Below are 13,216 nucleotides of genomic sequence, written 5' to 3'. Positions count from 1 at the left end.
CTAATCTCCCAAGTTCTTTTTGTGACCCGCTCCTATCTGCTCAAAGACTCACTTGCAATATGGACCCAGATTTTAGACTCTGCCGTTACTTCTGTCAGCATCCCCTTTATCTAGGCTTTGTGTAGGTCCGGATAATTGTACTTTCTTTTCATCCTGGTTGGATTTCTTTCTCATTCTAGAAATTCATATTTCTTGCTACGAACATTGCCAATTGCAAAACTTCTTTTTCATTGTGTCATTTCGTGTGTGTGTGTGTGTGTGTGTGTGTGTGTGTGTATGTAGAATTCTGATTGCTAGAATTAAAGTATAAATTGTTCTTTTCCACTTTCTTTTTTTCTTTCATTGCCTTTCTTATTTTTTCTTTCTCTAGTATTAAGTAGTGGGGGGGGCAATAAATACTTACTGAGTAAATTAAAGAAATTTGTAATTGCTTTCCAATGCCTACTTTTTAGGTTTTTGAATATGAGAGCATCAACAATTATCATTCAGAGAAAATGGAGAGCTATGCTTTCTGGAAGAATAGCTCATGAGCACTTAATGATAAAAGTAGGTAAAGAAAGGGGGAAAAAAGCTCATTTGCAAAGAGCCATTTTAGGAAAGAAAACAAAAGGAATTGGTTTTTTTTGTTAGCTATACATTTATTTTAAACACGTCATTGCAGTCAACTAAAAATTATATTCACCCTTAAAAATACACTTTATGAATATATTAATTTGTATATTTATATTTAAAAACTATTCTGAAACCCAAGTTTGAAGTAAATTTTAGAGTAAATAATTTATTTGGAGAGAGTCATAATAGATGTAGCATATTTTGTCTACTATAAGTCAAACAATAAAAATTTTTTAAACTACAATTGGTGGCCTATTCAAAATATTTAACATCAAAGTTTTAGAATAGCTGCAGTACCTATAGTCTTTTATTAAAGAAAGCAAAATTAAAATTTTATTTGTAAATTTCAATGTAATATTCACTATTATTATATAGCTATTATTATTATGCCTACTAGTGTATATTTACTAATTTGATCCTCATAAAAACCCTCTGGTGTAGTGATTATTAATTGAAGTAGTTAGTATTCTTATTTTACAAATGAGGAAACTGAGGTCTAGAGAGGTAAAGTGACTTGCCCAACGTCATCCGGCTAGTTGGTGGGGAATCTATGTTGTAAAACAGAACGAGTGCCCATTTTAATTTATATACTTCTTTAGGTTTCTTAGAATTGGTTGTCAAGATGTTATATAATCGAGGAGTCTAAGATGTGCTGGTTCTGAGATGTAGTCTTTGGTTCTTAAAGCAACAGACAGCTTCCCTGGTAGTTGTTTATAATGCCCATTCTGTTCTCTATATTGCTAGCACTTTTATTAAATGTATTTGTTCTTTGGTAATATTAGTCCTTTTCTCCCTCACAATGAGAAGTATCAGGAAGATGAGAGGGAAAGAACACCAGATATCTATTGACCTTGGCTTGCACCTTCATAAAAACCTAATTTTTAGCTGTAGAAATTACATACAGTCACCTTATATATGAAATATGACATTCTTAAGCTAAAAATGTAAAAAAAAAAAAACAATCGTAATTACACCATCTCATTTTTCATTGAGAAATTCAAAAGCCTCCAGTGGGTTGAAATTATTATTCCTTTCTGTTAAGTCACTCACAAATTTTTCCTTGTAGAGACATCAAGCTGCTTGTTTGATTCAAGCGAATTTTAGAAGATACAAAGGAAGGCAGGTCTTTCTTCGGCAGAAGTCTGCCGCTTTGACCATACAGAGATATATACGAGCCAGGAAGGCCGGAAAGTGTGAAAGGATAAAATATGTTGAATTAAAAAAATCTACAGTTGTTCTACAAGCACTAGTGCGCGGTTGGTTAGTAAGGAAAAGAGTAAGTATTTTTAAGTACAATACCTCAGTCTTAAGAAATGAAGGTATGTGGTGTTAAATTGTGTTAAGAAATTTTAGATTTTGGAGAATAATTTCAGAACTAATAATATAACCAGTATAACCTCTCAGCTTCTGCAGAGGCCTATAACAAGATCACTGGTTGCTATAGATTTTTGTTTTATGAGCCTGTTTCTCATAGATGCTCACCAAAAATGCAAACTAATTTTTTTCTTGTAATGAATCTTAACAAAGAAACTGAAAGAAGGATGAGGGAGGAGCTCCAAATGTGAAGGAGGTTGTCATTCAAGTAGCCTTTTGCTACCACCCAGCAACTCTGAGGTGTTGTTAGCTACTGTTCCTGTGATAACTTCCACATCTTCAGCAAGAAAGAATCCCTCCCGGGGAGGTCACAACGTTTTTGGCATCAATGTGCAAAGCGCTGTCAAAGACAAAATACTTAAATTTGAAATTAAAAAGGAGAAATCTCTTCTACTGTGTTCATTAAATACAAATTAGAGGTCTAAAGGCCACTATAGAGAGGTTTTGCTGCAAAGAGTCTTGTGCTAGATTTGTGTTAGACTGTCTAATAACTGGAGAAATCCACTCAGATAATTTTGTCTGACTTACTATCACCGTCTCCCAACAGTTCTCCCAACATTTTTGTGAGTACTGTATTCATAGACTTCTCATATTATAGTTAGTACATCGAAAGCTTTATTTACTGTTATTGTGTAGTCCAGTTAAATTAAATGCTGTTCTTTAGTAAAGTGCCCAAAATATAATTTTGCTTTTTTATACTCTGAGTTAGGGGGTACACATTTGGAAATATTGTATAGTAAAAGATTATAATCACTTTGAGTTCCATCAATGTAAATAATTTCAGTAATTAAAAGTTAATTTATTATTGCTAATTTATATAATTCAGTATGGAGGATATACAAAAATAAACACTGATCGATTGTCTTAAGAGTCAAATGTGCGGTTAATTTTTTATTTCTCTTTTAGATTTCAGAACAGAGAACCAAAATTAGGCTTCTTCACTTCACAGCAGCTGCATATTGTCACCTGTCTGCTCTTAGAATTCAAAGAGCATATAAACTTCACATGGTTATGAAGAATGCTAAGAAGCAGGTTAATTCAGTCATCTGTGTTCAGGTTGGCTTTTCCTTTGCAGTAAAACTATGTGGTAGAATTTTTGTTATGAATTTTTTATTTTAATAAATAATTTCAAAATACCTTATGCTAAGATCATATAATATTTAGCCTTTTGCTTTAGGATGACATATTTAGGATGGCTTGATGGGCTAGAAATAGGTTGATGTTTTATGATACAGGAATAAAGCTATGAATTATTTTCTGAAATAATTGTACTCATTTATACTTGTAGCAAAGTCTGAGAGTACCTGTTTTTCTACATTCTTGCCAACACACAGCATTAAAAGACTCTGGGTTTTGCTGTTTTGATGAATGGCAAATTGTATCTCATTTTTGCTTTGGATTTCCTTTGATTGCAAGCAGTTCTAAAAAATCTTTCGTGTGTTGACTATTCAAATTATTATCTGTGTATTGTGTGCTTTTTCTTAATGTATGTATATATGGGTTGTTTTTTCCATATACTTTGCCCATTTCTCTTTTGCATCTTCTTTTTTCTTATGATTTATAGGTTTTTATGTATTCTGGGTAAGAACTCTGTATACATTAACATATACTTACATATAAAATACTGAGTTAGAAAACAAACTGCAGAAGAACACATACAGCTTGATAGAATTTATATAAATTATGAAATGAAGGCCATGTTGTACAGGGTTAAATTCACACCCTCCCCCCGCTCAGTGAGTGCTAGAGGATTTGTACCAGATGGAGTGGAGAAGTAATGCCACTGGAGAGGATTGAAAGATATCAATCTAATGTTCTATTTATTTCATTTATGTATGCATGTGTATGTATCTATTTATTTATTTTAAAAACCTGAAGTTAAAAAAAAAAACAAAGCCTCTAATGTTTTAAACAGAGATGGTTTCGAACAAGATTACAGCAAAAGAGGTTTGCTCAGAAATGTCACAGTGTCATAAAAAGTCAGCGTGAACTTCAAGAACATATGAGCCAGCAAAATAGAGCTGCATCAGTAATACAGAAAGCAGTACGCCGTTTTCTCCTCCGTAAAAAAAAAGAAAAAATTAATAATGGAATCACTAAAATTCAGGTAACTGAAAACATTACGATGTTAGTTCCAGACTCTGGTTTATAATTCACCTACGTGAGACATCTAACGTGTTAAAAACACAGCCACATATATTTTAAAAAGCTGAGGTTCACCAATAAAATAACTCATAAATGCTATGTCATTGCTAAGCCCTTTATTTTCAGATTTCCCTAGAGACATTTATGATGAAGACGTGAAAAAATACCTTAGCATTTAAAATAGACTTAGATATCTTTGGTCAGTGAATGATGCTTCAGGTTACATACAGGAATATGATATATATTTTTCTTTCCAGAAAAATTGATTTTGCTATTTATTAGAACCTGACTTGAGATTTTATTTGCAAAGTGTCTGATTACATCATATGAATTTACGGAAAATACTTGTTTTGTAGAAATAGTTATAAATATAAATTCAAAACATCATGGATTGTAATCTTACAATCACTGTGTTTTGTCTCTTTAAGGCATTATGGAGAGGATACTCTTGGAGGAAGAAAAATGATGGTACAAAAATTAAAGCTATACGACTAAGTCTTCAACTTGTTAATAGGGAGATTCGAGAAGAAAACAAACTCTACAAAAGAACTGCTCTTGCACTTCATTATCTTTTGACATATAAGCACCTTTCTGCTATTCTTGAGGCTCTAAAGCACCTAGGTTAGTTTGTTTTAACAATAGCTTGTATGAGGGTAGAAATGCATTTTTACCGTTGAGTGTGCAAAGAGTGTTATAATACAATATTAGCTAAAACTTCATTTTGTTGCTGTGAATTTATTTCTCTCTCTCTCTCTCTTTTTTTCTCCTCCTTTCAGAGGTAGTTACTAGATTGTCTCCACTTTGCTGTGAGAACATGGCCCAGAGTGGAGCAGTTTCTAAAATATTTGTTTTGATCCGAAGTTGCAATCGTAGTGTTCCTTGTATGGAAGTCATCAGATACTCTGTGCAAGTCTTGCTTAATGTCGCTAAGGTAGTAACATTTTGATAATGAGTTGTTCATTGGTCAAGAAATCTGATCCAGCAAATTAAGTTCATGCTTGCTCACCACTGGAATTTAGATCGCCAAGTTAGAATTACTTTGTGGGCAAGAGTCTTAGGTGGGGGAAATGTTTAATGCATTAACATAATTATACATAGAAACACTAATTTTTTATGATTTTATTTCTTGTCTTTATGATATTAATAACAATGATTACTAACATTTATTGAGTACTTACGATGCGCTAGCGTTTTTCATGCATCATTTAATTTAGTTCATAACAATATCCTCTGAGGCAGTTCATGTTATTCTTGTTTAATAGAGAAGGAATAGTAATCCTTATAGAAATTAAGCCTCCTGCCTCAGCACTTGAATGTGATAAGTGGTAGGGCTGAATTTGGATCCATTTTTTGTCCACCTCTGGAACTGGTGTTCTTATTCACTGCATTGTATCCAAGCAGTAGAACCTCTTATAATCATGTCTGGCAAAACATGATTAAGATATTGCTTCAACTTAGTTACCCTGTATGTCATACTCTGTATAGGTATTAGAATTTACGTTTTTGGCGTTGGACTGGTGGCAGATATCTGTACTAAACTATAAATGCATGTAATCAAAAGTATTGAGATGACAAATTTATTTTCCCCAACCAACCCTTCAGCCACAACTTAGAGCACTTTATCCAGTATTTTCTTTCTGAGAAGGAGTGGTTAAGAACACCAGTGTTCAGATCATAGCTCTGCAGCTTACTTTAGGTTACTTAGCCTCTTTGTGCTTCATGTTCTTTAACTGTAAAATGGGTACAGTAATAGTATCTACCTCATAATGTTATTGTGAGGATAAAGTGAGTCAATATATATAATGTGCTTCATACGTAGACGTACCAAATAAATGTGAACTGCTAATATTGTTTTGTTGTTATTTTTGTCTTAGTATCCTTCACATGATTTGTTCCCAGGCAAATTTCAATATGAATCTAGTGATACAATGAGATAATTGAGGCAGGAAAAATATCTCCTAAATTTACTAGTTTCAAATTTATTTTATTTTAAAGCAAGTGCATCTTCCTCTCAAGAAGCATGCAGTAGGGTAACTAATTAAATCTTAGCCTTTATCAGTATTTTACCCTATGATTAACTATCACAGATAAGTTCTGTTTTTCCTGAGAGATTCTCACTAAAATTGCCCTGTTTTTGAGTTTGTTTTTATTTACTTCAAGGTGTTCATGTTCAGGGATTCTAGATTTGATTCACATTTTATGGCACTTTAAAGTAGGTGGGAAGAGAAAAATTACAGTGCAGATATGCATATAAAATGGATTCAGAAATGATAGTAATATCAAAAATTCATTTCATGAAGTCCCTTGCACTGGCTGTAGATAGCCCAAAAAGTTGGTCCTAAGCTTTCTTTCCGCTTGGGCTATTTCTAAGAGCATATGCATTTATTATAACTTTTGCTTTCTTTCTGTTCTCTTCAAGTATGAGAAAACCACTGCAGCAGTTTACCATGTAGAAAACTGCATAGACACACTATTGGACCTTTTACAAATGTACCGAGAAAAGCCCGGTGACAAAGTTGCAGACAAGGGTGGAAGCATTTTTACAAAAACTTGTTGTTTGTTAGCTATTTTATTGAAGACAACAAATCGAGCCTCTGTAAGTATTAATTATCTTTCTTTCAGGTATCTTTCTAGGTTTTCAGGTCTAAGACTTTTACACTTTTCCTTCAGTAATTATCACAATTTTTAATTAAGTTCATTTATTTATTTTGAGAGGGAGAGAGAAATAGAGAGCAAGTGGGGGAGGGGCAGAGAGAGAGAGAATCCCAGGCAGGCTCTGCACCATCGGTACAGAATCCAACACGGGGCTCGAGTTCACGAACTATGAGATCATGACCTGGGCCGAAGTCAAATACTTAACTGACTGAGCCACCCAGACACCCCAGTAATTATCACAATTTAAATAGGGTTTTGTATATGTTCAAACCTGCCTTTTTTGTTGATATAAGAGGTGTTTCTAACATATTAAAGAAACTGAATTTCAAAAATAAAATGTACTATGGCTATAGAAATAGCCATTTCCCTTTTACTTGAGGAAAGAAACAAGTGATCCTATCCAGGTAGAAAACCACATATATGTGGCTCCACATCTTCTTGTTGTAACCCGTAAGTACATTTCAAGTTTTTCCATGGTGAGACCTCTTTAGGTGTTACAGTCGGCAGAGAGTTGACCGTAGGCTGTAATAGGATTCTGGCCTTCACTGTGAGAACAAAACCACTGAAGGATTTACGTAAGAGAGTATGCTCCAGTTTGGGTTCTAACATGACTTTGGCTACTGATTGAAGAATAGATTTGGGAAAGTGTGGATGTATGAAGACCATTCAGTGTGGATGTAGGGAAACCAGGAAGGAGGGAAATAAGAGATAGAGATAGAGAGAGAGAGAGAGAGAGATAGAGATAGAGATAGAGATAGAGATAGAATTATAGATATAAATATTAATATAAATATAAATATAGATACAGTGGTCTGGGTAAGAAATTGTACTTGACCTAGGGTTGTATTATAAGAGACAAGTGGATAACGTTGGAAACTAGGAAGAGAGAAAATTCACAGGCTTTGGTAACTCCATATAATACATATATTGACTATAATATTTACCTTATTATTCAGTATGGAGTTAAGTGTACAATTTTTAAATATTTGCCTTTTTTATAATTGTCTTACAAATTAGTTTATATAATGTTAACCAATCTAACTGCTAAATTTGGAAAGAATGGCTTTTGATTTTGTTAAAAGCTCGTAAGTTTACACTATAGTGGTTCTTATTGTTGCTTTTACTAGCATAGAAGGGCTACAAAATTGTTCCCAGTTTTAATAAATGTACATTTTCTTTTTTAGGATGCTCGAAGTAGGTCCAAAGTTGTTGACCGTATTTATAGTCTCTACAAACTTACAGCTCGTAAACATAAAATGAATACTGAAAGAATACTTTATACCCAAAAGAAGAATTCTTCTATAAGTATTCCATTTATTCCAGAAACACCCATAAGAACCAGAATAGTTTCAAGGTAAGCAGTAAATGTACTCTATAGTTTTGTGCCACTATCCATTCATTCATTCATTCATTCATTCAGCAAACATTACTGAGTATGTACTATAAAGCAAGGTACTGTGCTGGACAGTGGAGAAACAACATATGAGTAAGAATAGAATCCTTGGTAACTCTAAAGTAGACAATCTCAGTAAATAATGAAGCAATAACACCGTGGCTTTGGGTATTTAATAGTCATTCAATAAATTCATTGTATTAAATAGTTAAGTGCTAAGTCTGAAAATTAGCTTTTTATAAGCTTTGGCGTATAAACTTTTTTTTCCTGCATGTAGGACAAACTATTCTGCTTGGAAGCTGCCAAAAATCCCTCGTGGCCAAAATATCAACTTCCAACTCCTCCCATAATCCTCCTGGTACTTGAAATTTCTCCTTCTAGAGAAGTTCTTTATGAGACCTTGCATGAGTTTCCTAGAACTGCTGTAAAAAATAACCACAGACTCATTTATTCTCTGAACATTCTTGAAACCAGAAGTTCAAAACCAGGGTGTCAGTAAGGCCTCACTCTCTCTGAGGGCTCTGTGGCAGACTCTGTCTTTGACTTGCAGTTTCTGTGACTCTAGGTGTTTTTTGCTTGTTGCTGTATAACTCCATTCTCTGCCTCTGTCTTCACATGGGCCTCTCCTCCTTCTCCCTCCTCTGTGTCTCTTAAAAGGACATATGTTGGATTTAGGGCCAGTTCCAATAATACAGGATGATCTTATCCTAAGATCCTTTAGTTATGTTTATCTGTGGAGACCCCCTTTCAGAATAAGGTAACATTAACAGATGCTAAGGATTTGGATGTGGATGTATCATTTTGGTGTGGGGGCCACCATTCAGCCAACAGCCAACCTATAGAGATAATAGTAGCTTAACTAGTTTAAGACATGTAACTTTAGAAGTTTAAAAAAAAAATGGGTGTTAGCTTACCTGGTTAACCAAGTAGACACCTCCATCAGTGTCAGAGAGTAAGAATGGTATAGAGCTGAACCCTGTGCTTTAAGGCGCTGGACTTGTGATTATTGTACAGCATGGAATTACATAGTTCAGGAGAATGACCATAAATAAGCAAATAAAGTAACAAAGATTGTGGTTGCGATTAGGATAGAGTATCACTCAGAGGGCCTGCTAAAATTGCTGTGACTAGGAAATTGTCTCTGGGATATAATTACAAGAAGTAAAAGTAAGGAAGGACAGAAGATAGAGTGGGAAGGGACGTTGAAGCGTGGGTTTTGTTTTGGGTAAGTCTGAGGTGCCTATGAGAAATTAGAGGAAAAGACAAACAAGCCATTAGAAAATCAGGGCTGTGGTTCTGGCCAGAAAAATCAGTCTAGAGGTTTAAATTAGGTAATCATTAGATTCAGGAATCATTAGGTAGCATTCAAGACCATCGCAATGAACGTGATCACCTCAGGGGAAGAGAATACCTAGAAAAGAATGCCCCAAACTGACCCTCAGAGTAACCCCAATTTCTCCAGAATTGAGACAAGAGAAAGAACCAGCCAACAGCTCTGGACAGGAATTGCTGACTGGATAGACACTGTTCCAGACTGGCGGCACATCAGCCCTTCAGCTTGCTGCTAAGAGGCTGTTAGATGAGGTGTGAAACTTGCCCCTTGGACTCAACAAGATGGAAGCCAGTGGTGAGGCAGTGACACAGAGTCATGAGGACTGCAAACAGGTGCAACACATCAGATGAAAAATTGATGAGTCTATAATGATACTAAAGAAAAAACTCATTGCTTACCCTTGAAGGATGCTAGAGAAACCACTCATGATACTGACTACGGGTAAAAGGAAGGAGTCAAGTCTTTCCCATTTTTTTTTTTTATACATACTATATCTTAGGTAACCAAATGGTTGTTGTAGAAAAGTTTTCTATAAAAAAAATTCTGTTTAATAAATGCAGAAGGTATATGAAACTATTATTATTTTGTAGCCCCTCATGAAATAATAGGTGTGCTCTGGGCCATGAACATGCATGTTTGATAAAAGCTTTAGATGAATTAAATCGATGTTTGTGGCAGTAGTCAAATCCATTGATGAATCTCAACATCACAAAAAGATAAGACCACCCGATATTGTGTCTCCTGGTACACAAGACCATCTAAATATGATTCTTGTCACTAAAACAAACCTGAATCACCTCACACCTTTTTGTGCTACTCTAATAAGTGTGACCCCCAGACCAGTGCCAGGCTGCAAAGTCTGTTACTGCTCTGTGTTGCTAAAAGTTCAGGAGCATAGAGTCAGCATTTAGAAACTTAGGTGGTAATTTAACCATGCTACTACATAGTTTGTAAAGTCAGGTTTATTGGGATACAGTTTACATACAGTAAAATTCATCCTTTTTAAGTGTAATATTTGTTGAATTTTTTATGACAAAATTCGGTCTTCTGTTATAGAGAACTGTAGGAACATTCTTCTGTTAGAAGGTCTAAATTGGAATTATAATACTGATTTAAGGGACAAGTTTGTTATTATTTATGAATTTATTTATGACCCAGAATTTATAACATTAGAACTTCAGCTATGACTTTTACATTTTATTGAAGCAACATTAAAATTTTATTTTAAAATAATCAAGTTAGCATTTTCTGAGTTTACCTTATTAATAAAAGATTTAATTGGTTTTGATGAACTAAATTAACTTATGATGTTTTATTTCCTTCCTTCCTTCCTTCCTTCCTTCCTTCCTTCCTTCCTTCCTTCCTTCCTTCCTTTTCTGCCTGTCTCCATTTCTGTGACTCAGCACTTCTCTGCCAGGCATAAATCCTACAGTGTTGACAATGCACTATTTTTTGACCTGGGTTAACATTAGCAGTTTGCTTTATAATTACTCATTATAACAAACTGTGTAATAGTTGCAAATTGAAATTTTGATTGCATATTTCACAATATAACATAAAAATAGCACTTGCTTGAAACTTATTAATGAGGACCATTTCTATATATGATTTCTACTTAAGGAATTGGTAAGTTTTAATACTAATTATGTTTTTAAAACTGTAATTAACATGAATGAATAACTAGCTTCCTCTTTTTTTCAATATAGTCACTTTTTTTAGGTAGAATTTACCAGCAGTGTATACATGCACCCTTTATATATGTATGCAATTCAGTGACTTTTGACAAACGTGTACAGTTGTGAAACCACTACCAACTGAGATAAAATATTTCCATCACACCCAAGTTACCTTGTGCCTCTTTGTAATCAGTTGTCTCCTTTTAGCCCCTAGATTCAGGCAACTACTAATCTTATTTCAGTACTTTTAGTTTTGCCTTTTTTATATGGTTACCCAGATGGAATCATACAGTATATAGCTTTTTGTGACTGGATTCTTTTTTTAGCTTACTGTTTTTGAGGTTTACTTATGTTGACGCATAAATTAAAATTTCATTTCCTTTTATCACAGAGTACTATTCCATTGTATGACTATACCACGCTTTGACCACTTAACAATTGATAGATATTTGGATTTTTAACAGGAAAGAATAAGAAGATGGAAATGCATATCATAGTAGGGATTTATGTGAGAAAGATGTATGAGCTCCCCTCTGACGAATGCTATTTTCTTAATGAAGTATGAGATTATAAACATTAGCTCAAAAGCAGACCAGGGAGGGTATGTATGGAAGAGACATTTGAAAAGAAGAAAGGAATAAAATGGTTATCTTGGAGAAAGAGGAAGCATACTCGGCAATTTCAAGCACCCATTTAACTTTGTAATTATTGACATAAAATCAGTCAGCCTGCTTCTGCAATTTTTCTTTTCTTCCTATTCAGCTGTACAGGAATGGAGAAGGCAGATATTCGAATTCAATTTGGAATCCAAATAGAACCTTCCATTTGAATTTAATAGAGAACAATAGCGTTAATGAAATTTGCTAAGGGGATTATATTGATGGCCCTAAGCTAGACAAGGAGGGAAGTGAGATCAGCATTCGGATGGATGGATGGATGGATGGATGGATGGATGGATGATGGGTACATGTTGAGGTCAGTGAATCAGAGATCTTAGGGTGGAAGAATATGTGCAGTGAACGTATTAAATCAAAAGACATGGATAGATCAGAAGTGGTGGGAGAATGGCAGCCTCAGATTGAGATGTCAGTGGTGGGGTACTTTCTGGGGATGACAAAGGCTCTTATGTGATCTCGTAGAAAAGGGTTGGTTAATGTAGAACAGAAGGAAAGGGGGCAAAAACTGACAGAAGAGGTTGTTGGCTTTTGGGCTGCATGAATGTTGAAGTTACTAAGAATGGTGGCAAAAGTTGAGAGAAGATCAAGAACCAGGTTTACAAAGAACAAAACACCGGAAGTTGACAGATGACCCAGAGGCAGTGGTGAGCTAAACAGCATAAACTTCAAAGGAAGAAGGATGACAAGAAATGCCTGAAAATAGTAAACGGCAATAATATGAAGCCCTCTCACCTGTTAAAAGGGAAGCAATGTGCTCAGGAGTAGCCACATTTTAGTTCAGACAAAACAGTGAAGGTAACCCCTTGAAGAGAAGAACTTTGTTAATGCAAGATTTTTATTCTTTTCAGACTTAAACCAGATTGGGTTTTGAGAAGAGATAACATGGAAGAAATCACAAATCCCCTACAAGCTATTCAAATGGTGATGGACACGCTTGGCATTCCTTACTAGTAAATGTAAACATTTTCAGTATGTACAGTAAAAAGAACTATTAAAGCTAATCATGCATGTGTAGAGTGTTTTTGGCTTTCTTTTGTACAACTTCTAAAATCCAATTTTGTATTAAAATTAAAATGTATATATATATATGCATATATATATATATAAAACAATAACTAAACTGTTGTTTCTTTTGTTATTTTATGGCTTTATGATTGTGAGAAACCACTATCTCATGAAATGTTTATAACACTTATTCGTGTCTGTTACCTTAAAATATTATATTAGTCTGAATATAATCATATTCCAGAAGGGAAAAGAATAGCTTTATTACTCTCATTTTATAGATTAATTGAAGCATTTTTCTAAAACAAGTTTTGAAAATACGAGATTCTGCCAACACACTTAGAAG

General features: G+C 34.4%; 1 protein-coding gene across 5 annotated transcripts in view; it reads left to right on the top strand.

Moving 5' to 3' along the window:
- Window positions 1–12,879, top strand: part of ASPM (assembly factor for spindle microtubules) — a 51,927-nt gene extending 39,048 nt beyond the window's left edge. For 4 of the 5 annotated variants that reach the window (XM_042926372.1, XM_042926371.1, XM_042926374.1 and 1 more), the window contains 9 exons: window positions 453–546; window positions 1,679–1,888; window positions 2,893–3,042; window positions 3,902–4,093; window positions 4,560–4,752; window positions 4,908–5,062; window positions 6,551–6,727; window positions 7,971–8,140; window positions 12,714–12,879. In XM_042926372.1, coding sequence (XP_042782306.1) covers window positions 453–546; window positions 1,679–1,888; window positions 2,893–3,042; window positions 3,902–4,093; window positions 4,560–4,752; window positions 4,908–5,062; window positions 6,551–6,727; window positions 7,971–8,140; window positions 12,714–12,816 — 1,444 coding nt within the window. In that variant the 3' untranslated portion in view covers window positions 12,817–12,879. Of the gene's footprint in view, window positions 1–452; window positions 547–1,678; window positions 1,889–2,892; window positions 3,043–3,901; window positions 4,094–4,559; window positions 4,753–4,907; window positions 5,063–6,550; window positions 6,728–7,970; window positions 8,141–12,713 lie in introns of those variants that run through there. The other variant, XM_042926373.1, reaches the window with a different exon arrangement.
- Window positions 12,880–13,216: the final 337 nt, after the last annotated feature.

The sequence above is a fragment of the Panthera leo genome, chromosome F3 (assembly GCF_018350215.1).
Source record: "Panthera leo isolate Ple1 chromosome F3, P.leo_Ple1_pat1.1, whole genome shotgun sequence".
Lineage (NCBI taxonomy): Eukaryota > Metazoa > Chordata > Mammalia > Carnivora > Felidae > Panthera > Panthera leo.
Note: the sequence above shows the minus strand (reverse complement) of the source record. Positions and strands in the feature narration are given on the sequence as shown.